This window comes from Notolepis coatsorum, assembly GCF_963971535.1.
Source record: "Notolepis coatsorum genome assembly, chromosome: 19".
Classification (NCBI taxonomy): Eukaryota; Metazoa; Chordata; class Actinopteri; order Aulopiformes; family Paralepididae; genus Notolepis; species Notolepis coatsorum.
In genome coordinates this window covers 11,454,049-11,479,147 of record NC_140183.1, presented here as the reverse complement: position 1 = coordinate 11,479,147, position 25,099 = coordinate 11,454,049, and the positions used below count along the sequence as shown (strand labels likewise).

Below are 25,099 nucleotides of genomic sequence, written 5' to 3'. Positions count from 1 at the left end.
GTGTTCCGTGCGCGACTGAGGCAGTTCCCCTCCCTGGTGACGTGTTGTACTATAGACTGGTTCAGTCCTTGGCCACCGGAGGCCCTTCAGTCTGTAGCTGCCTCCTTCCTCAACGAGCTGCCTGAGCTGGAGGGTAACCCCACAGCCATGGCGGGACTGGTGAGCACACTGAGGACACGCACACAACACTAACCAGACCCAGGTTTCATTAAAGCATGTACAGCTGCTGTACACTTTAAAGGTTTGAAGTAATGTGATTTCCCCAATACCTCGGGTTCACACAGAGTTATTGGATGGCTGAGTTGTAGTTTTTACGGCATGTGAAGACGGGACAAACACACCACTGTGAAGCAGGACATGTGAAGCAGGACAAACACACCACTGTGTCTGGGTCAACTTCTTCCGTGACTTTTTGACACATGTTCATATTTAAAGGCGCTATGTGTAGATAACATTCAGCCACTAGATGTCGCACTAGAGGTCACACTAGAGCACCAGCAATATCCAATCAGGTGCATTCCACGTGGGGAAATGAGAAGTAGGGAGGGGATACATTTTTTATTTAACCAGGCAGGTCTTAAGCCCGACGGGTCCGCTACCGGACCCAAGCCATAAATCCATCTCTACAGACTGTATGAATTAATGTTGCGTTTATTTCTTCTTCAAATGTTGCCAAGAGTAAAGATCCTAACCCTGTCAAAACAGCAGTCATAGTGTATATTTTCAGCAATATGTTTGTTTATCAATAGGTTAAAGTGTTATTAGTGAAATATTAGTTTTGGGAATGTATTCAGAAATTAGCGAATATCAGGGCGGTCAGGTGGCGTAGTGGAGATTGCGTTCGTCACCAACACCGGAGACGCTGGATTCGCCTGTTCGAATCCAGCTCACAGCTCCGGCGTTGTCACCAGCTTGGCTGGCCGTTCACACTAATACAATTGGCTGTATTAGAGGGTGGGAAAGCTGGCGGGGTGGGTCCGGGTCGTTGTAAACAGCGACTCCTACAGTTCGGTCGGGGAGCCTGCTCAGCGCGGATAGGATCTAAGGCGGGTAGTGTGATCCTTCCACACGTTACACCCTCTCAGTGAGAGTCCGCGCTGCCAGGTGAAAAGAAGTTGATTGGCTAGACGTGTGTCGGAGGAAGCACGTGATAGCCTCCACTCTCCCAGACCGACTGTGGGGGGTAAGTGCGCAGCGACCAGGAAGGGGATTGGGAATTGGCATAACGACTAACATTGGGATGGGAGAAAATCGGAGGAAAAAGGAGGGGGAAAAAGATTTAAAAGAAAAAAGAAAAATAGCGAATATCCGCCATTTAGAATGGATGTCGCCATTTTGTTTGTAGTCATATGAGGAGAAAAGTTTGATTGATTGATTTAAAACTTTATTAACAGATTGCAGAATGGGTACAATACAGTACAGATCAATACACACAATTGTTAAGGGGATGCAGACCAGAGAATGACTTTTGTCTTGTTTACATCAGGGTCCCCCATTTTCAATGAGACGAGAGACCCAGAGCTTTCGAATGGCGTTGGAATTTCGAAAAAACGACACTACCCAGTTCAAGCCAGCTCCTGACAATCATATGACTTGTGACATTTTGTAAATGTATCTTATTTTTCGGGATTATCTACCACAAACCTGAACGTTATTTGGATAAATTAGAACGCAAAAAAAATAAAAACAACCTTTACAGGTGGAAGCCTCAAAGTGAGTATTTAAGAAAATAAGTAAAGTCCAAAAAAACAGGACGACACTCATTAAAGAGGTATTGTAGAAAAATAAATAAACTACAAAGGCAACTCCTAAAAACAGAGTTTATATTGAAAACAAAACAATAAACCTCCACCAAGGGAGTTTATGTGCAAAGGACAGTTCCAAAAGAACACAAGAAAACACTACCATAAAGGGGTCAGCCTCTATAAAATAAAGTGTAAAATAAGCCAGTAGCCCAAAACAAGAATGACTACAATAAAGGATAAATTCTGAATCAGATCAGCGCTACACTTCAATATAATAAGCGTGACCAAAAGGATAGGCAACACTAGGAAATGAATAAGCAGTTGACACTGCGAGATCCAAACTTAAATAGACTCAGCATTGCCATAGGCACAGCTGCACTGAATCAGGTGCAATCAAGCCCACACACCTGCCGACCCATGAGGCAATTAACCACAGAGAGGTGAAATAGACAGCTGTCCCTCACAGAGAGGTGAAAATAGACAGCTGTCCCTCACAGAAAGGTGAAATAAAGCAAAAACATGACACAGTGATACTAAATCCAGATTGAACTCTGCCATTGGAAAGAGGAGATTTGGCCCGATCCATAGATGTGTGACTTGGCTATAATAAGGTCATTTATAGGCGTGCTATTCTATATTACACGACGGCGTCACGTGAGACAAAAAATTTGACCGACCAATCAGAGGCCACGCTTCAGGACGCTCTCGAGGACGTCGACTGGGGGATGTTTCAAGGAAGCGCCAGTGACGTCAGCGAGCTCGCGGACACCGGTGTGAGCTTCAGTACAACACTGGCTGATAGTATTGTCCCTACTAAAAAGGTGTGGGTCTTCCCAAATCAGAAACCGTGGGTGGATAGTACTATCAGAGCAGCTCTGAAATCCTGCACCACTGCCTACAACCTGGGCAGAGAGTCAGGAAACATGGAGGAGTATAAGGCTACAGTCTATACTCTGCGCAAGGCTGTAAAACTTGCAAAACGGACATATGCTGATAAATTGGAGACACAAATGGCACAAAACGACACAAGAGGCTTATGGCGGGGACTGAGGACGATAACTGACTACAAAGTTAGCGCCCCCTCAATGGGGAGCGACGACGCCTCTCTCGCGGACAAACTCAACTCTTTCTACGCTCGGTTTGGTGTAGACAGTGGCACCGTTAGCTCAACGGCTAGTGACGTCACTGGCGCGCCGGCTGTTGTGGAGGGGGGGGGCAACCGCGGGGGGGCGGGGACGCTCTCTCGTTGTCGGTACACAGTGTGAGAAGAGCATTTATGCAGGTGAACACCAGAAAAGCTGCTGGCCCAGATGGAATAACAGGACGCATACTTAAGTCCTGTGCTAACCAGCTAGCCCCTGTGTTCACCGCCATATTTAATCGATCCCTGGCGTAGTCAGTGGTCCCTGCCTGCTTCAAGATGTCTACCATCATCCCTGTACCAAAGAAACCCTCCCCAACATGTCTCAATGACTACAGACCGGTGGCACTCACCTCTGTGGCCATGAAATGTTTCGAGAGGCTGGTCAAGGATCACATTTGTGCCTCCCTCCCCAGTGATATGGACCCTATGCAATTTGCATACAGGCCAAACAGGTCCACTGATGATGCGGTCTCCCAAGTACTGCACAGCACCCTCTCTCACCTGGACCGACAGAAGGGGGGCTATGTGAGACTGCTCTGAGCGCCTGGATACTGGACTTTCTGAGCGAAAGGCCCCAGGCGGTCAGGGTGGGGGGTCAGACCTCCAACACCATCACCCTGAGCATCGGGTCCCACCAGGGCTGTGTTCTGAGCCCCCTGTTGTACTCACTATACACACACGACTGTGTGGCCAAGTTCAGCTCCAACTCCATAGTGAAGTTTGCGGACGACACAGTGGTGGTGGGGCTGATCTCGGACAACGATGAGAAGGCCTACCGGGAGGAGGTTGAGGTACTGGAACGCTGGTGCCAGGACAACAGCCTGCTCCTGAACATTGGTAAAACCAAGGAGCTGATCGTGGATTTTAGGAGGAGACAGCAGGAGGCACACACACCACTGTGGATAAACGGGGCTACCGTGGACAGGGTGAGCAGCAGTACCTGGGGGTCCACATCTCAGAGGACCTGACATGGACAACACACATAGACTCAGTCGTAAAAAAGGCGAAGCAGCGCCTCTACCACCTGAGACAGTTAAGGAAGTTCAGAGTATCTGGGAAGATACTCCAGTCCTTCTACTCCGGAGCTGTAGAGAGCATCTTGACTGGAAACATCACTGCCTGGTATGGCAACAGCACGGCACAGGACAAGAAGGCCCTACAGAGAGTGGTGCGCTCAGCCGAGCGTACCACGGGTATTGCACTACCAACCCTGCAGATCCTATACAACAAGAGGTGCAAATCCAGAGCCTGCAGATTAATGAAAGACCCTCACCACCCCAACAACAGCCTGTTCATGCTGCTGCGGTCAGGCAAACGCCTGTGAGCACCAGTAACGAGGACAGAGAGACTTCGGCTCAGCTTCTTCCCCCAGGCCATCAGAGCCTTGAACACTGAACTCTCCACGCACAAGCACACATGAGCACACACACTGTATACGCTCACACACTAGCAGCCACTTTAACATGAGCACACACACACTCATGCTGCACACGCTCACACTATGGACACTTTACAGAAGGAAGGTCACTTTAAGAATAGTATAGCTTGAGATTGTATAATATAGCATTGTATAGCAGTGTACATAAAGACCCAGTGCCTCATCCGTAGCTAACAGTGTACTGCACTGCTACAGGACCTAGCATGTCCTACCATGCTCTGTAAATAACTCACGTACAGATACCGATATGCCTACTTTGTTTACTTGTTTATTGCACTATGTCGCTCTATTGGTTGGACTCTATTATTATTATTATTATTATTATTATTATTATTATTATTATTATTATTATTATTATTATTATTATTATTATTACTTGTATTATGCACATCGTTGCGGGCGAGACCCCCCGCATTTCACTGTATACCTGTATGCCGTGACAAATAAAACTCTTGTATCTTGTATGTATTTTTAGGCGGATTTTTAGAAAATAGGGCTCGGGCTTAAGAGGTTAAGAACAAATTCTTATTTCCAATGATGGCCTGGCGAGATGACAAAAGGTTTCCTTGAAGGGTAACAGGGAAAGGGGACAAAAAATGTAATAGAAAATAAAAATAAATAGAAAGGAGACAGATGGTACATACATCACAGAGGTAAGGGAAATAATTAAAACATACCTCAAACAACCAAATAAAATTACAAAGAGGCATACATGAAGCAGAACAGTTAAAAGGCTGGGTGACAGTTGCAGGTGTGTGTAAACAACTCTCGATAGAGTCCTGAAAAAGTAGTGATGGGGATCAATTTGTCCATTTTCAAAGTCTTTTGCATCTTGTTCCAACTGCTGGGAGCAGCAAATTGGAAGGAGGATTGACTGAAGGAAGTGTTGACATGGGGAACATCTAGCAAGATATGGTGAGCAGCTCTGGTGTTATAGGGAATAGATGACAATTTAAATAAGGAGGGGTCAGACTAGGACTAGGGAGCGTTTAGCACAGTGAGTAAAGCAGGAGCGACATGTAAACAACAACATTTATTTTGGACAAACATTTTTAAAATGATAAATAATTAATTCATCAATTATTGAAAAATAAATAAACTAGGTCTCATTTTCATTGTTTTCGACTTTGAAATATGTATTTTTCTGAAACAAACCAAGCTGTGTATATATACATAATCTATAATTAGTGATCTGTAGTATAGTATGAATACATTTAACGCATGAGGGGTCGAAAATCTAATCAAATCGAGACCTCAAAATTTTAATTTGTACTGAATCTGAAAATGTGTGCATTGTTCATTAACGTGTGTGTAATACAACACATACATGCGCTCCTCTCTGTGAATGTGTGGGGTGTCCCCTCTTACCACCTCCTCCTGTCCCCTCCTGTCCCCTCTTACCACCTCCTCCTGTCCCCTCCTGTGTCCTCCTGTCCCCTCCTGTGTCCTCCTGTCCCCTCCTGTCTCCTCCTGTCTCCTCCTGTCTCCTCCTGTCCCCCCCTGTCTCCTCCTGTCCCCTCCTGTCCCCTCCTGTGTCCTCCTGTCCCCTCCTGTCCCCTCATGTCTCCTCCTGTCCCCTCCTGTCTCCTCCTGTCTCCTCCTGTCCCCTCCTGTTCCCTCCTGTTCCCTCCTGTCTCCTCCTGTCTCCTCCTGTCCCCTCATGTCCCCTCCTGTCTCCTCCTGTCTCCTCCTGTCTCCTGTGTCCTCCTGTTCCCTCCTGTCTCCTCCTGTCTCCTCCTGTCTCCTGTGTCCTCCTGTTCCCTCCTGTCTCCTCCTGTCCCCTCCTGTCTCCTCCTGTCTCCTCCTGTCTCCACCTGTCCCCTCCTGTCTCCTCCTGTCCCCTGTCTCCTCCTGTCCCCTGTCCCCTCCTGTCTCCTGTCTCCTCCTGTCTCCTCCTGTCTCCTGTCTCCTGTCTCCTCCTGTTCCCTCCTGTCCCCTCCTGTCCCCTCCTGTCTCCTCCTGTCTCCTCCTGTCTCCTCCTGTCCCCTCCTGTCTCCTCCTGTTCCCTCCTGTCCCCTCCTGTCTCCTCCTGTCCCCTCCTGTCTCCTCCTGTCTCCTCCTGTCCCCTCCTGTTCCCTCCTGTCCCCTCCTGTCCCCTCCTGTCTCCTCCTGTCTCCTCCTGTCCCCTCCTGTCTCCTCCTGTCCCCTCCTGTCTCCTCCTGTCTCCTCCTGTCCCCTCCTGTCTCCTCCTGTCTCCTCCTGTCCCCTCCTGTCCCCTCCTGTGTCCTCCTGTTCCCTCCTGTGTCCTCCTGTTCCCTCCTGTCTCCTCCTGTCCCCTCCTGTCCCCTCCTGTCTCCTCCTGTCTCCTCCTGTCTCCTCATGTCTCCTCCTGTCCCCTCCTGTCCCCTCCTGTCTCCTGTCTCCTCCTGTCTCCTCCTGTCTCCTCCTGTCTCCTCCTGTCCCCTCCTGTCCCCTCCTGTCTCCTGTCTCCTCCTGTCTCCTCCTGTCTCCTCCTGTCCCCTCCTGTCTCCTCCTGTCCCCTCCTGTGTCCTCCTGTCCCCTCCTGTGTCCTCCTGTTCCCTCCTGTCTCCAGACCAGGATGTGTGTGGAGTTCCACGAGACGGTGTCCAGGAAGTGTGGTCAGTTTCTGGCTGAACTGTCACGACACAACTACGTGACACCCAGTAACTACCTGGACCTGCTCAGCATCTTCTCTGCTCTCATCGGACACAAGAAGCAGGAGCTGAAAAGCAACCGCGACCGCATGAAGACCGGTCTGGACAAGGTGCACACAGGGAAGGACATAGATAGAATAGAATAGAAATACTTTTATTGTCCCGTGGGAAATTTGACACTGCAAATCGCTCAACATTTAAACATTTAGACAGAACAGGTCACGAATTAGAATAATACAACGAATCAAATCAAGTTGCCTAGGATAAGAGTAGAGTAAAATAGAATAAAAATGGAATAAAATATACAGTAAAAATATACTGAGGTCTACAGTAGGTGTAATATTGCACAGTGCTGTTTCAAACTAAGTCCAGGAAGATGGTAACTGTCACTCTGTGCTCAGTGATGCAGTGAGGCACAGTGATGCATTGTATAGTCTGATGGCTGTTGGAATGAAGGACTTCCTGTGCCGTTCAGTGCTGCATTTGGGTAGTGTGAGCCTGGCACTGAACATGCTCCTCCTGTCAGCCAAGTCTGTGTATAGTGGGTGGGAGGGGTTCTCCCTGATGGCCTGGAGCTTAGCAAGGCTCCTCCTCTCCGCCACCCTCGCTAGGGAGTCCAGCTCCACCCCAACCACGCTGCTGGCCTTCGTGACCAGCTTATCCAGCCTGTTTGTGTCCCCTGCTCTCAGTCCGCTGCCCCAGCAGGTCACAGCGTACAAGAAGGCGCCCGCCACCACCGACTCATAGCACATCCTCAACATCCTTGTACAGACATTGAAGGATCTCAGCCTTCTGAGGAAGTAGAGTCGGCTCTGGCCCTTCTTGTACAGTGCCTATGTACTGAGTGCCTTTACAGTACATACGAGGGTGAAGGACGTGTTAGGGGTTATGTTGTTGTATGTGTCTGTCCCCCTATAGTCACTCAGCGGTGGTGGACCAACACAGCCAGGACATCACCACAGCCGCTGGAGGAAACGGGACATTAGAAGAAAATTAAAAGAACATTATTAAATCTCTCTGAAATTACAAACATGTATATATAGCCAATGTTTAGATTTACTGCAAATTCACTATACCCCATCTATTACTATTGCAAAGAATAACTATGATAGATTTGTGTATGTACATGATTGAGTTTGATATTATGTACAGTATGTCGGTGAATGTGTTCCCTCATCGTGGTGGTTGCTAATCGTCTTTGACAGTAATTATTTAATTTTCCTCATGTTTACTGCACTGTGGCCCTGTAGCTGCTGAGGACAGCCGATGATGTGAGTGTGATGCAGGAGGAGCTGGAGACTATGAGGCCTCAGTTGGAGGAGGCTGCCAAGGAAACTGAGGCCGCCATGGAGCAGATCAAGGTAGAGGAGGAAAAGGAGCAGACCTGACGTATACAGTCGTTTTGAACGTCTCCATGGAAACCGAATGCAAAAATCATCAGTGAATGGGATACGTTGTATAAACAGTATCCCGTAGGGGTGGGAAGATACATCGATCCAGATCGATATATCGATCTATTATCAATGATCCAATAGGATCGATGCAACGTAAAAATATCTATTCATATTGCGATACTCTTATTTTGAAAATCCCGCAGAGTCGTATCCGCTCGGCTCAACAGCACAGCACGCAGTAGCATCTGTAACAGAGCAAGGCTAGTGTGCCTATTTTGCGACCCAAAACAAGTCCCTGCTGTTTTATTCCAGAACGGGTCAAATGCATCTAACATGCTTTGCAATCCTCGCCATTCCTTTAAAGACTGAAATTAACGGTACGTTAGCGTAAGCTAACAACAAGCTAATATAACCCTGATCAGAGCCATAGACAGAGAGCAGCAGAGTGGGGACTGAGAAAGGGGGGGGGGGCAGGCAGTCTCCCTTTGTGTGTGTGTGTGTACATGTGTGTTTGGAAAGACCAGATGAAGTATAGTATATTTATAGTAAATGTACTGAGGATGGACAGATAATGTTGATATTTACACATAAAAAATACAATACATAATAAATGTATTCATGATCATCATGCAACATAAAACAATTGCAGGAACGGTTTGGGACAGAAAGGGGTTTTAGGTTGCATGTTGTGACACTTTACAGTGAACAGGAGGTCTATTTGTATTAAAAACAATAGATTGTTTTTCATTTAAATGTCTGGAAGAGCTCAAAAATTAAAATGTCAAATGATATTTCCGTTGCCTTTTTTGAGCTGATCTAACTTTGACTGATTGTGTTAAATGGGCACATAATATCGTCTCATATCGATCGCAGGCACCTGAATCTAATCGTATCGTATCGTGGCAGACTTTGTGATATCGGCAAATATCGTATCGTTGTCCAAAGAATCGATATCGTATCGTATCGTGATGAAACTGGTGATTCCCACCCCTAGTATCCCGGATATCGTATTCTAATAAATCCTCTTTATTAAAACGTGTAGTCTGACCTACAGTTTGTTCATGTTCCTCAAGGTGTGTTTCTGCGTCGACAGATAGACACGGTGGTTGCGGAGCAGACTCGTACGTCGGTGCAGGCAGAGGAAGCCAAGGCTACAGAGAAGGCCGTTCTTGCCACGGCCATCGCTGAAGACGCCCAGAAAGACCTGGACAAGGCTCTGCCAGCCCTGGACGCTGCTGTCTCCAGCCTCAAGTCACTCCAGAAGAGCCACGTCGGGGAGGTCAGGGATTCATGACCTTGTTGTTAGAATTTTATATGCTTAGACGTTTTTACTAAGACTGTATATGCCGGGAATAATTATGACCTCTTTGAACAGGAGTACAATATTAGCTCAGGATGTGCTTAGAATATGACGTTTTTACTAATATTGTCTATGCTGAGAATAATGACCTCTGCCACTAAATAAAAATACTATTATTTTGCATGGATGTCGTTGTCTTGGCCTGTGGTGTTTGTGTAGGTGCGAGCCATGCAGCACCCGCCTCTTGGGGTGAAGCTGGTCATGGAGGCAGTGTGCATCATGAGGGGCGTTGTGCCCAAGAAGGTCCCTGGAGAAAAGCCTGGCACCAAGGTCGACGACTACTGGACGCCTGGCAAGACCCTGCTACAGGACCCTGGAAAGTTCCTCGACAGCCTATTGAAATTTGATAAGGTAGCTCCTTGCATGCCATCAACTGATCGTGACATGACCGTTATTGTTCACATAATGCACTGTATTGACTGTATTTTTTGTTCTCCTAATAAAATTGTTTTAAACTCTTTCATGTGAAAAAGCTGTGTTGAAATGAGCGTGTTTCCTCCTCTGATCCTTACTGCAGGATAACATCCCAGACTCCGTGATTAAATTAATCCAGCCCTACATGGATAACGAAGACTTCCAACCAGAAGCCATTGCCAAAGTGTCCGGGGCCTGCACCTCCATTTGCAAGTGGGTTCGAGCCATGCATATCTACCACTTTGTGGCCCGCGGTGTGGCGCCCAAACGGGTAAGAATAGAAGTGCATATTTCAGCTGGTCATCGTTTGCTTCTGTGAAACATTATAATGCGTGTTCCCACTGATACCCCTGTGCCGTGTAGAAAGCTCTCCAAGAGGCCCAGGAGGACTTGGCAGAGACCCAGGCAATCTTGGACAAGGCCAAGGGGGAGCTAGCGGTGGTGGAAGAGGGCATCGCCACTCTGCAGGCCCAGTTGGACAAGTTGCTGGCGAAGAGAGACGAACTGGCCAGAAAGTGCCAGCAGTGTGAGGATCGCCTGGTCCGAGCAGACGAGGTCAGAGAATGAGACGGATGGGAAAAACGAGATAGATTTGATAAAGACGTTGATATAGTAACTCATCGTATCTGGTCTTAAGGCCACTTCATAGTCCAGACGTAGGCCTGCTGATAGTAACTCATCATATGTGGTCTTAATGCCACTTCATAGTCCAGACGTAGGCCTGCTGATAGTAACTCATCATATGTGGTCTTAATGCCACTTCATAGTCCAGACGTAGGCCTGCTGATAGTAACTCATCGTATCTGGTCTTAAGGCCACTTCATAGTCCAGACGTAGGCCTGCTGATAGTAACTCATCATATCTGGTCTTAATGCCACTTCATAGTCCAGACGTAGGCCTGCTGATAGTAACTCATCGTATCTGGTCTTAATGCCACTTCATAGTCCAGACGTAGGCCTGCTGATAGTAACTCATCGTATCTGGTCTTAATGCCACTTCATAGTCCAGACGTAGCATGTGAACCGGAGTCCGCTAGGGTAGTGACAGTGGACCTCAATAGACTGCATAGGCTGTCTAGGCACCACCATGTCTTTGTCTGTGTGTATCTATTGTTTGCGTACTGGTGTCATACAGAATATGGCTCGGTATACAGTATGCACTGATCAAAGAGCTGATCCACCTGGACTGTGAAAGGCAGACTGTCCTCGTACTTGTGTGCAGGGATTGACATTAACTTCTTGGCTCACCACTGTGGCTAGTGGTTTTCCAAAGTCACTAGCCACTCAGCATTTTCACCAGCCAAAAATCTCACACACACACACACACACACACACACACACACACACACACACACACACACACATACACATACACTCTATCCAAATATCCAAGTTTGGCTACTTGAGACAGAGAGAGAGAGAGACTCATTACGCGCAACGCAAGTAAGCGTGCACTGCATTCTGAGAGTTAGAGAGAGAGAGACTACACGCGACGCAAGTAAGCACGCACTGCGTTCCGAGAGAGAAAGACTCTCATTACGCTCAACGCAAGTAAGCGCGCACTGCGTTCCGAGAGAGAGAGAGACTCATTACGGGCGACACAAGTTAGCGTGCACTGCATTCCGAGAGAGAAAGAGACTCTCATTACACGCGGCGCAAGTAAGCACACACTGCGTTCCGAGAGAGTTAGAGAGAAAGAGAGACTCATTATGCGCAACGCAAGTAAGCACGCACTGCGTTCCGGGAGAGAAAGAGAGAAAGAGACTCATTATGCTCGATGCAAGTAAGCGTGCACTGCGTTCCGAGAGAGAGAGAGAGAGAGAGACTCATTACGCGCAACGCAAGTAAGCGTGTGTAGCACTTGTGTCACTTACTTGTAACAGCTGTTCGCCACGGGCACAGTTCTAGGTACGAATGAGGAGAGGAGTAATATGCACAATTAAAAGAATAGTGGACCAGAGACAGAATTATAATAATAACCAGTTTATTAACTAAAAGCGCGCTAGCTAGACAGTAACAATACATACAGACGTAAAGTGGTTCGAAGTATCCCTTTTAGGTTCTTTCCGTAACCTCCTTTAAGGAGGGTTAGTTCGTTATCAAGTCCTAGATTGATTGGATCAACACATTAGGTTTGGTTCAGACGTCTCTGAGGTTATCTCTAGCTAAAAGCTAGGTTCAAGGTTGGATATTGGATGTATCCTTTTATCGTCAGTAAACTATCAGTTTATCACTTCAATAGGTAAATGATATTAATTTAAACCTTTAAATGTGCAGGGAACGCAAATACCTTATTAGGTGAAATGCTCCTTTAGACTCTTCCTTTGAAGGTGTAACACAACAAAAGTACCAAATGGAATATTCTAGGTTATGGGAATGCAAATACCTTATTAGGTGAAATTACCCTTTAAACCTTCTTTCTTTACAGGAGAACCATCAGTGATTCAACTATAATCAATGTCATCAATGGGATTCAAGTATCTTATTGGGTACATTGACCCTTTAACTCGTCCTCTTTACAAGAGAACATCAGTAGTTCAGGTATCTTACTGGGCGTATTTACCCTTTATGTCTCCCTTCTTATAGGAGAATATCAGTGTTTTATCAGTGGTTCAAGTATCTTACTGGGTGTAATTACCCTTTAAGTCTCCCTTCTTATACGAGAAATATCAGTACCCATATATCAAATCAAATACAAAACACAATATCAAAATAACAAAAGGTGAACGGGGTCGAAGCCCTTGGAATGTCCTTGTATTCTCATTCAATCAGTTTGTGTATCAGAAGGGTATAGGTCAGTTAAATCCGTGGAAGTTCCTATGATTCAAGTTCAATCAGTTCAATCCTACCGGACTGTTGAGGTAACAGGAGTTGAGCAACAGGGGTATTCAAATCAGGCTGGCATTAGCCTTGAGCTATATCAGAGGTTCAGTGGGTTGGCTTGCCATCTTGTATCGGTCCGGCACACCGCCTCGTCCCGCGTGGGCACACGTGGTGATGGGTGGTCTGGAACTGCTCCCAGGGTGGAACGGGGTGCTGGAAAAACCTGGCCTGCGTCAAGCAGGCATTCAGAAAATAAAAGCTATTTACCATCTTTTATCGCTTCATCATCTTTTCATTGCTTTCAGAATGAATAATCAATCAGGCTACTTTTAGCTATGCTAAGCTAAAGTAGGCTATCTTATCACAGCACGTGGGATTATCATATGCCACATGCTAATTTAGGCTAAAGTGCGCTAGCATATGGAACGTTCCCCACGTTCATATAAAACTCAAAAACATTCAAAATGTATATAGACCTTGTTCTTATCGTACAGCATATCAATACAATTATAAGTACTTCTGAAATGGTTCCTTCCTAGTTTTCATTTAACCAAATTGAGCTTGGGGCAGTTCGTGTATGACTCAGAATGAAACTACGTTAACGTTATTAGCTTGTAGCATGGAGCTAATCTCGCGTCATGAAGTAAATTAAAGAGCAATGCTGTAATTCAAAGGACTTGGTACCCAATAATATTAACTACTTATGTTCTTACATAATAGCCTTAACTATTTATGTTCTTATTCAATGGCATTAACTATTTATGTTCCTATGACTTAAATAGTTATGAATCTGAAACCTGGGTTACACGTGCACTGTGTTCCGAGAGAGAAAGCGAGAAAGAGACTCATTATGCTCGACACAAGTAAGCGTGCACTGCGTTCCGAGAGAGAGAGAGAAAGAGACTCATTATGCTCGATGCAAGTAAGCGTGCACTGCGTTCCGAGAGTTCGAGAGAGAGAGACTCTCATTACGCGCAACGCAAGTAAGCGCACACTGCATTCCGAGAGAGAGAGAGAGAGACTCTCATTACGCGCGACGCAAGTAAGCGCGCACTGCGTTCCGAGAGAGAGAGATACTCTCATTACGCGTGACGCAAGTAAGCGCGCACTGCGTTCCGAGAGAGAGAGAGACTCATTACGCGCAACGCAAGTAAGCACGCACTGCGTTCCGAGAGAGAAAGAGATAAAGATACTCTCATTATGCTCGGCGCAAGTAAGCGCGCACTGCGTTCCGAGAGAGAGAGAGAGAGAGAAAGAGACTCATTATGCGCAATGCAAGTAAGCGCGCACTGCATTCCGAGAGAGAGAGAGACTTCACTACGACTCTAAAACGGTCTACCCGACAAAGTGGCTGGTAAGAGTGACAGAGTTACATGCCACTGCCGAATTCTACCAGCATTTGGCGGGTGTTAATGTCAAGCCCTGCTTGTGTGTGCCATGTACTTTGAGACTATGCAAGCACCTTTACTTGGAAATACGGTAAATGCATTCTCGTGATAGAAGCAAGGACATTGGCTACTCTTCAGAAATAAGATCAGTGTCAGTAGATCTTAGATACGGTATGTAGGTATAGGGCAGGGGTGGCCAACCAGTCAGAGACTAAGCCACAAAAATTACTGTGGTACCACAAAGAGCCACACCATATACCAGCGTTTCTCAATTTTTTTTTCAGTCACGGCACCCTTCATGTGTTTATAGGTCTCACCCTCTGGCCTCTGAAGTTGCTAATGTTTTTTTTATTTGGGCCTCACAGGGTTAAAAGTACCCTGTGAGACTCACGGTTGCAAAATTACAAAATCCCTTTTAGCCATTAAAAAAAAAGTCTGTAAATGTTTATTTAAAAAATGTTAAGCACATGTATAGTCAATTGGTCCTGTTGTTCAGCCTCACAATGCTATTTGATAGTAAATGTGTTTATATGTCCCACCCTCTGGCCTCTGAAGTTGCTAATGTCTTTTTAATTTGGGCCTCACAGGGTTAACCTCTTAAGCTCGAGATATACAGTAAAAGTGTATATTTTCAGCATTACGTCTGTTTACCAATGATTTTAACTGTTATTAGTGAAATATAAGATTATAGAAATCTCAGGGCATTGAGTCGGAAACCGGCGCATATTGACAGGAGGAAGTGGAGCAGCAAAAAGTGAGTGTAGTCTTTTGAAGGAAGAAACTCAGGGCTTTCGAATTTCCCTACCCAGCTCACACCAGCCCCTGTCAATCATCTGACTTCTGGATTTACCTTTTTATTTCTCTTATTTTTTGGGATTATCTCCCACAAACCTGAACGTTATTGCCATAAAACAGAACGCAGTTAGTTTCTCTACCTTTCTGTGAACGTCTAGCAAAAAACGGTGTTGCAATATGATGAAACAATGGTGGAGAAATTTACATTATAAAAAAGATGGCAGAATTCAGTGCTGTATCTACAAAACCTTCTGTTTAATCATCTTCCCTTTATTCATTTGCTTAGATTTTTCAGGTCTGGTAAATTTTAGCATGGTGTTATTCACAGTAAAAGATCATTTTATTTTTTAAATAGAATTGATATTCTCCTTTGGTTCATTACAATTTACTCAAGCCTAGTAACAGACACACTATTTCTGACACTGGGAATACATTCCCTGAGATCCATAGATGTCCCTAGATTCAGATACCAAGAACATGCAAATGGCCATTTAAAAAAAAATCTGTAAATGTTTATTCTACGTCCTTATGGAATGAGTGACATACAATATATATATATATATTATAATTAATTTTTTTTTTTTTTGGATGGAAGAGCCACACATTGACGGGCAAAGAGCCACATGCGGCTCGCGAGCCGCGGGTTGGCCACCCCTGGTATAGGGTGTAGATATTCACCCTGTTTGCAAGTCAGTCAAACTTTATTTATTCTCTTCTAGTATCAACAATATAAGCTGTAAGCTACACCCATTAGAATGCACGTCATATAAAGGTTGGATCCTGGAAGACCTGGAGATAAAGATTAGTCATGGAAGTATTGAAACATTTTTAAATGGTTGTGGGAAATCAGAAGGCTATAAATTAGACAATTAGAAGCAGGAAAGTAATTTCCTAGAGTGGGAACTCTGTTTTTGTCTCTTTTTGTCTGATCTATCTGCGCTGACTCTTTCCAGCTGATAGGCGGGCTGGCGGACGAGAAGGTGCGTTGGACGGAGGCGGTGGATCACCTGGAGTACATGATCAGTAACGTGACAGGAGATGTGCTTCTGGCTGCATCATACGTGGCCTACCTGGGACCCTTCACTGTAAGTGGGTTGTATTGTCACTGCCTACACACTTCTATTTATTGTCATTGCACAAGTACAAGTTCAGAGTACAATGAAATGAAGATGGCATTTAACCAGAGTGCAAAGTGCATTGCAGTATACAGTATGTTGCAGTGAAAATTATGTGGAGTATATATGAGTAAATATGCTAAGCTAATGTTTGTACAGTATTATTTTATACAGTGGTACAAGTATGAATACACTGGTAATACACCATAATAGCCAGTGGTTTAACTAATAAGAGTAGGTATGGATATATATATATATGTACATTGTGTACAGTGTTATTGTACATTGCTATCATACAGTGGTATATTGATATATGGACTATATATTGGATATAGTGGTATAATGATGGTAGTTATGAGTACAGTGTAAGACTGATAATGTCAGGGCTAGGCGTATGGAACCCAATATGCAGACAAAGAGAACGGCAGACAGGTCTTGTTAAAACCTGGTACAGGTGTATTTAATAAGACCGCAATAGACGGGTATCCGGGCAGGGGTCGAGTTACACGGGGAGAATCTCGTACAGTCCAGGGAGCGTGTGCGGGGCAGGGTGGTCAGCCAGGCAGGCAGGGGTCAATAATGTAACAGGTCTCTCCCGCTTCCTGAGGACACTGTGTCTAAATGTAGGACACTGTTTGATTGAAGTGGACAATGTGCTAGAATAAGGTATCAGGTGTGTATTATTGTTACTATGAAGGCATGTATTGTCTGTGTGTCCTCAGGGAGAGTACTATGAAGGCATGTATTGTCTGTGTGTCCTCAGGGAGAGTACTATGAAGGCATGTATTGTCTGTGTGTCTTCAGGGAGAGTACTATGAAGGCATGTATTGTCTGTCCTCAGGGAGAGTACCGGGCAGCCATGGCAGACGAGTGGCTGCGTGGCTTCACAGACCGGAGTGTTCCTCACACCGAAGCGCCCAACGTGATCAGCACCCTGGGGGACCCCGTGAAGATCCGCTCCTGGCAGGTCAGACCAGCCTTTTATCAGTTGACCTTCAGTCGCAGCATAAAAACCCGCTTAGATAACATCTCAAATGTCACAAAGCACATTTAACTTCCAATAGCATCCCACCGTGTTGATTCTGCCTTAACAGTCTGTTGGTCGACTCGCCTGCTTGAGCTGCTGTGTATTTTGTATTATGTGTATACGTAGATAGCAGGTTTGCCAAACGACAACCTTTCAGTGGAGAATGGTATCATCAGCCAGTTCTGTGAGCGCTGGCCTCTGTTCATCGACCCTCAGGGACAGGCCAACAGATGGATCAAGAACAGGGTGAGTGAGGCTTCATCCTTCATCACACGCACTACACAGTGACCGCCTGCAGAGGTCAGCAGAGAGCATAATTGAAAGGCCCAATTCAATTATGTAGTTTAGAATATATTATTGCTTCCAGGCGGCCGAGTAGCACAGCGGACTAAGTGTCTGTCTACCACCGCAGAGACACTGGTATCGAATCCGGCTGTCAGCGGTGCCTCCGGCTTGGCCGGCCGTCATACTGGCACAATTGGCAGTGTCAGCGGGAGGGAAGCCGGGGGGTGGTAATCTGGTCGTTGTAAACAGCGACTCCTACAGGTCGGTCAGGGCGCCTGCACAGCAAGGGAGGGAAATGGTGAAGGTAGTGTGACCTCCCACGTGTTACACCTCACCAATGAGAGTCCTCGCTGCCAGGTGAAAAGAGGCTGCTGGCTGTCTCCTATGTATCGGAGGAAGCATGTGATAGACTTCAGGGCTCCCTAGACCGACCAGTGGGGGGCACATGCGCGCAACGACCAGGAAGGGGAGGGGGGAATTGGCATAACGACTAAATTGGGACGGGAGGAAAATACAGAAAAATAGGAGGAGAAAAAGTGAAAAAAAAAAAGAATATATTGCTTCCATCAGGAATACTATAATGTTTGTAATTATTAACGAGGCGGACAACTTCCCTTTTTCATGTTCAGAATGTGTGCCCACATTCACAAAGGCTAGAACAGATGACGGGTAAAAAAAGACGAAATAATTCTCACAGCGGCATCTGGGACTCCATGGGAATCTACGTTCATCATGCCAGGCTGGGTTTGTCGTCCTCACTTGTTGCATAAACAGATGCTTTTTTAATAAACAGATGTCATCCTTGTGGACATGGTGCCACAGTAGAACCACTAGGTCCCACACTAGACATGTTTTTCTTCACACTAGACAAGTTCTTGAAGTTTACCACGGGCATAGCTGTCAATATTGGGATTTGAAAATAACTGAGATTTCCCAGCGAAATTTCCCGGCACTCCGTCCCCCCTTGTCTTCGCATAACCCTTACATAGGCAAGGGTACACAGTGAATCCTAACATACCCCTTACATATAGGCAAGGGTACACCTAGTGAATCCTAACATACCCCTTACATAGGCAAGGGTACACAGTGAATCCTAACATACCCCTTACATATAGGCAAGGGTACACCTAGTGAATCCTAACATACCCCTTACATAGGCAAGGGTACACAGTGAATCCTAACATACCCCTTACATAGGCAAGGGTACACCTAGTGAATCCTAACATACCCCTTACATAGGCAAGGGTACACCTAGTGAATCCTAACATACCCCTTACATATAGGCAAGGGTACACCTAGTGAATCCTAACATACCCCTTACATAGGCAAGGGTACACAGTGAATCCTAACATACCCCTTACATATAGGCAAGGGTACACAGTGAATCCTAACATACCCCTTACATATAGGCAAGGGTACACAGTGAATCCTAACATACCCCTTACATAGGCAAGGGTACACCTAGTGAATCCTAACATACCCCTTACATATAGGCAAGGGTACACAGTGAATCCTAACATACCCCTTACATATAGGCAAGGGTACACCTAGTGAATCCTAACATACCCCTTACATATAGGCAAGGGTACACCTAGTGAATCCTAACATACCCCTTACATATAGGCAAGGGTACACAGTGAATCCTAACATACCCCTTACATATAGGCAAGGGTACACCTAGTGAATCCTAACATACCCCTTACATATAGGCAAGGGTACACAGTGAATCCTAACATACCCCTTACATATAGGCAAGGGTACACCTAGTGAATCCTAACATACCCCTTACATATAGGCAAGGGTACACCTAGTGAATCCTAACATACCCCTTACATATAGGCAAGGGTACACAGTGAATCCTAACATACCCCTTACATATAGGCAAGGGTACACCTAGTGAATCCTAACATACCCCTTACATATAGGCAAGGGTACACAGTGAATCCTAACATACCCCTTACATATAGGCAAGGGTACACAGTGAATCCTAACATACCCCTTACATAGGCAAGGGTACACAGTGAATCCTAACATACCCCTTACATAGGCAAGGGTACACCTAGTGAATCCTAAAAAAAACTAATTTTTTTGATATATCAGTGCAACAAGAATTGGATCTCTTCTTCGCGCGGCCGTCCTATTCTTCTGGTCTTCCTTTCAAGTTACAGCTAACGTTCTAACCCCTTAACAGGCGGCCACATTTAGCGTAACACGCCTGTCGATTGCATACCCAAAGTAATTTGCGATTTATTATACTTTATACTTTGAGCTGAAAAAAGCACGTTGAGTGCTAATGTAATAGAGAAACAGAGGTTTGAACACACTGAAATAAAATATTTGCTCCTTCATTTTTTTTTGGGTTGTTGCCAGATGCCTGTTTTTGGGTTCCAGCTGAGAGGTAGGAGCTGGAAAACATAAGCGGTCCTATAGCCTGAAGTAACACCGGTTCCTGACAGGGAGCGAGCGAGCGAACTGGAGACTAAATCGCGCGCGACACTGTCCTGATATGAGGCGGCGCGTGTCCGAGTGTGTCTGTGTGTGTGTGTTACCTGGAAGCACACGTGGGGGGGGGGCTGCGATTCTTGACCAATAAAAAGTGTTTAGGGGCGGGACTCGGCCGCGTAATCGCTCAACTAGAGACACAGCGAGCGAATATCTGAGGGGTGGACGACATCGCTGCTCAGTTCGCTGTCGCTCGCGGCAGGTCAGGATAGTCTGATTGAAACTAATACATTTTAATCATTTTCGCAATCACGCTCGCTCGCGTCGCTCCCTGTCAGGAAGGGGTGTTTGTGTTTTACAAAGGTTTTTGTAATATGTGTACCGCAATAATTCAGCGTGATTATCCAAAATCGTTATGGCCGCCCGCTGCCATTCATTCTGACGTGCGAGTCAAGACAAAGAACTTGTTGGTCTTCTTCTGCCCCTTTCTCGTTGCAATCAGTGCTCGTCTGGGATCGCTTTCGGAGCAGACGCTCCTTGGCTACAACGGTGGTCAATCATTTTTGCCATCAGCGGTGACTGGTCAGTTCAGGACGTGGTCACTCGTCGGAGCTGCTTGTCAAATGACGCTCGCCGGATATTTCGTCTCGTAACTTGAGACGAGAAGCACGCAATAGGTTGAGTGTGGTGACGATCGAAAAGGCGGCAACATTTTCAAACAATGTATTGAGTGATCGGGAGAAACGAGCCGACAGGCGAGAGCAAAGTGCTGCGATGCGCACACGGGCGTGATGTACCGTATGCGGTACGCCGAACGTTAGCGTCTACACTGCTGCCACCTGTCTTCACGGCAGGTAATGTAGCCTTTTTTGTAAGAAGGGTCAAATACGGGTCTAAAGCTGTGTTGCAGCCAGCTTCTGAGCCAAGGAAGAATAACAACAACATGCAGGCCGGAGGTCAGGCAGGAACAACGCATGCAGGCCAGAGGTCAGGCAGAAACAGCGCTCCAAGCTCCTAGTGGCTGAAGAGGGACATTCATTATATCTGCAGAGGGCTGTTCATTATATCTGCAGAGGGCTGTTCATTATATCTGTAGAGGGCTGTTCATTATATCTGTAGAGGGCTGTTCATTATATCTGTAGATGGCCGTTTATTGCTCACTTATCCTTGTATCCTGTCTTCTCTCAGGAGCGTGAGAACGGATTGGATATCATCAAGCTCAGCGACAAGGACTTCCTGCGTAGCCTCGAGAACGCCATCCGCTTTGGTAAACCCTGCCTGCTGGAGAACATCGGAGAGGAACTCGATCCTGCTCTCGAGCCTGTCCTGCTGAGACAGGTGCGTACTTCCACACACACACAGCCACATATATCAACACTGTAGGGCTGTCCCCAACTAAGGATTTGGATGGTCGACTATGATTGGCCAAAATTTGCCGTTAGTCGACTATTGGTCGACAAAAAAATATATATATATATTTTGTATCATTCCATTTGGGCTGTGGGGGGTCCTTAATGTCTGAAGGAGTCGACTGAAGGCTTCTTGTCCTCTGCAAAAGCATGCAATTGGTTCACTGATGGATACATCTTGATATTTGTCTAGTGTGTTCATTAGATGGGTGAAATCCTCTTTCAGTGCCTCTGTGCCTGTTTTCGTAGGCAGTTAGCCTCTGGTATGCGTGCCATTAGCGTTAGCCACGCTTCTAGGCCTCTTTTCTTTTGGAAATAATGATAAATTTTTTTTTTTATTATTATTATTTATTTTTTTTGTATTCGACTAAGAGGTTGGCTAGTCGACTACGGCTCCGTTCTACCGATTAGTCGACTAATAGGGGTCAGCCCTACAACACTGTGAATATAACAAGCATTTGGACACCTGGGCCCTCATTCATCAACGTGTTCTACGCACAGATCTGTGCTTACCCTGTGCGTACGATCATTTCTAAGCAAAGAGTGGGATTCATCAATTTCAACTTGAACTTGACTTCGTGCTTACATCTACGCACATTTCAGACCTGGCGTACCTAGCGCCCAGTGGTAGAATATATTATTACAACAAGGAAATGAGCTTCTGTGCATAATAACACTGGCACGTTCTGTACGAACCGTAGTTCATTATAGTTCATTGTAAAATAGCAACAGTAGTGTAATTATGGTCAAAACCCTATAAATAGCATTTGGAATAATAGATCTTTCTCTCAGAATGAATGCAGCATGGTTTATATAGCGTTATCGGAATATACGGGGTGTAGGCTACTGACTGACTGCGCTCCGCGTAGCTTGATTGATTGATTGATTGGAAAGTTTATTAACAGATTGCAGAATGGGTACAGTACAGTACAGCTCAGTACATACAATTGTTAATTGGGGATGCAGACCAACTTTCGTCTTGTTTACATCAGGGTCCCCCATTTTCAATTCATCATAAATCATAAAGCTCAACTCGTTATTATTCTGCGCAGACCGCAGAAACACGGGAACGTTTTGATTATATTTAAAAGGCTTTACGTTAAACGAAACAAGTGGAACTTCGAAGCTGTAAGCAGAATACAAGTCATATGAATATAGTGTTCTTCCCCCTTTTTACTGTATAAGAAAGAATAGAAAACGCATTGTAATGACACTATAGTGGACAGACTATGTATATGATGGGATTCAAGTTCGCGTTTTTGTTGCTCATAGGCATGCTGTCAGAGTATGATATCTTAATCAAACATTCTAGAACATTTGTCGTCACAGATCATGTCCTAATAGAACATAGGCTATGGCATGGATCGTGATATTGTGTGGACTGTTATTATTACTGTACACCGGTACCACCCATTGTGACAACAGCCTTGTGAGTCCCGCACACAAACATGATGGAATTCAAGTTCATGTATTGAAAGGCAGGCTATCATACATGCAGTGAGATTCATTGTTCTTGTATATGCTCTCGTATTATATTGTTTATATAGGCTACCCAATACTGACATCAAAATAGATTGTAGTATGCCTCTAGAAATCATATGCAGCAGGTAGAAAATTGACGGGAGATCCATCGCGATTTGGAATAAAATTGAGGAGAACTTTAATCCCTGGGATATTAATCAAACAACACGGGAAAAGGCAGTCATATTCCAGCGCGGTCTTTATTAGCCGACAACAAAATAGATGCATCTAAAAATCATATAGCCAATCGAACACAACTAATAAAGGCATTCATATTACAGCACGGTTATAATGACACACAACCAACGCCAAACAGTGGTCAACGAACGGTCTTTATTAGTATTTTGAGCTGTCCAGGCAGAATTGCAGCAATGGTCTTAGGGAGCCGTTGATATCTGACATCACCGTTTACGAGTCCGCCTTTTATTTATCCCACAATACGCGATAGTGTCTTCTTGGTTCGACAGCAGTGAACAATCTTCGTGGAGTTTCTCAGGGTTCCGCTCGGGTCCGTCCATTATTTCACATCCCATGGGGGGTGTTTCCTCATTTTCATGACCATATATGGATAATCATGCACGAACATTGACGGTAGAACAAAGTGGTATTCATCAACACGGAGGACCATAGAGCCTGCGTACGCACGTGTGATGAATGCCGACTTCCCTGTGCGTACGCTAGTTCTACATTCCGTGCTTACGTGTGGAAGTAGGTCAAGTTCTACGTCCACGTTGATGAATGAGGGCCCTCAGGACTGTAGCCATCTGTGTGTTGTGGCCTCAGACGTACAAGGTGCAGGGCACAACCGTGCTGAAGCTGGGAGACACCGAGATCCCCTACCATGAGAACTTCAAGTTGTACATCACCACCAAGCTGCCCAACCCACACTACTCTCCAGAGATCGCTACCAAGGTCACGCTCATTAACTTCACTCTCTCACCCAGGTAAGGCGCACTTACGGTGGCTTCATATACACTCCTGCACCTTGTTGTTTACAGTGTGTGTGTGTGTGTGTGTGTGTGTGTGTGTGTGTGTGTGTGTGTGTGTGTGTGTGTGTGTGTGTGTGTGTGTGTGTGTGTGTGTGTGTGTGTGTGTGTGTGTGTGCGTGCGTGCGTGCGTGCGTGCGTGCGTGCGTGCGTGCGTGCGTGCGTGCGTGCGTGCGTGCGTGCGTGCGTGCGTGCGTGCGTGCGTGCGTGCGTGCGTGCGTGCGTGCGTGCGTGCGTGCGTGCGTGCGTGCGTGTGCGTATTTTTGCACTCGTTATTTTCATGTTGTGTTCAGTTTTACCCGAAAATGTTTCTCACTTTTCTCTGGCATCATAGCAGTATTATTCACAGATGTTTGTACTTTTTGGATTAACACTAACATTAGACACAAAGACCATTTTACATGATTACCTTGGCAGGACAGCAATTTGTGAAAAGAGGTTTTACACATTTGTTGATAAAATAGACGATTAGATTAGTGTGGAGAATCCTGACTGTCTATTAGTCCTGTCTAAACTTGAGGAGAGTAGTAGAGACCAATAGAGTCTAATATAGTCTAATAGAGATGAATAGAGACTAGTCGAGACTAATATAGATTAATAGAGACTAGTAGAGACTAGTAGAGATTAGTAGAGACTAGTAGAGATTAATAGAGACTAATAGAGACTAGTAGAGATTAGTAGAAACTAGTAGAGACTAGTAGAGACTAATATAGACTAGTAGAGACTAATAGAGACTAATAGAGATTAATAGAGACTAGTAGAGACTAATAGAGACTAGTAGAGACGAATAGAGACTAATAGAGATTAATAGAGACTAGTAGAGACTAATAGAGACTAATAGAGACTAATAGAGATTAATAGAGACTAGTAGAGACTAATAGAGACTAGTAGAGACTAGTAGAGACTAATATAGACTAGTAGAGACTAATAGAGACTAGTAGAGATGAATAGAAACTAGTAGAGACTAATAGAGACTAGTAGAGACTAGTAGAGACTAGTAGAGATTAATAGAGACTAATAGAGACTAGTAGAGACTAATATAGATTAATAGAGACTAGTAGAGACTAATATAGATTAATAGAGACTAGTAGAGACTAGTAGAGATTAATAGAGACTAATAGAGACTAGTAGAGACTAATATAGATTAATAGAGACTAGTAGAGACTAATAGAGACTAGTAGAGACTAATATAGATTAAT

At 45.3% G+C, this 25,099-nt stretch overlaps 1 protein-coding gene across 1 annotated transcript in view; it reads left to right on the top strand.

Moving 5' to 3' along the window:
- The window catches only part of LOC311245936 (dynein axonemal heavy chain 1-like), a gene marked incomplete at both ends in the record, with an annotated part of 135,727 nt that overhangs the window by 83,099 nt on the left and 27,529 nt on the right, over window positions 1-25,099 (top strand). The window contains 12 exons of the mRNA XM_084335960.1: window positions 1-159; window positions 6,861-7,052; window positions 8,193-8,303; window positions 9,430-9,615; window positions 9,856-10,047; window positions 10,214-10,381; window positions 10,474-10,665; window positions 16,069-16,200; window positions 17,072-17,197; window positions 17,384-17,503; window positions 21,173-21,322; window positions 23,698-23,858. The exon at window positions 1-159 is cut by the window's left edge and continues 13 nt beyond it. Of these exons, the coding sequence (XP_084192086.1) occupies window positions 1-159; window positions 6,861-7,052; window positions 8,193-8,303; window positions 9,430-9,615; window positions 9,856-10,047; window positions 10,214-10,381; window positions 10,474-10,665; window positions 16,069-16,200; window positions 17,072-17,197; window positions 17,384-17,503; window positions 21,173-21,322; window positions 23,698-23,858 (1,889 nt within the window). The remainder of the gene's footprint in view (window positions 160-6,860; window positions 7,053-8,192; window positions 8,304-9,429; window positions 9,616-9,855; window positions 10,048-10,213; window positions 10,382-10,473; window positions 10,666-16,068; window positions 16,201-17,071; window positions 17,198-17,383; window positions 17,504-21,172; window positions 21,323-23,697; window positions 23,859-25,099) is intronic.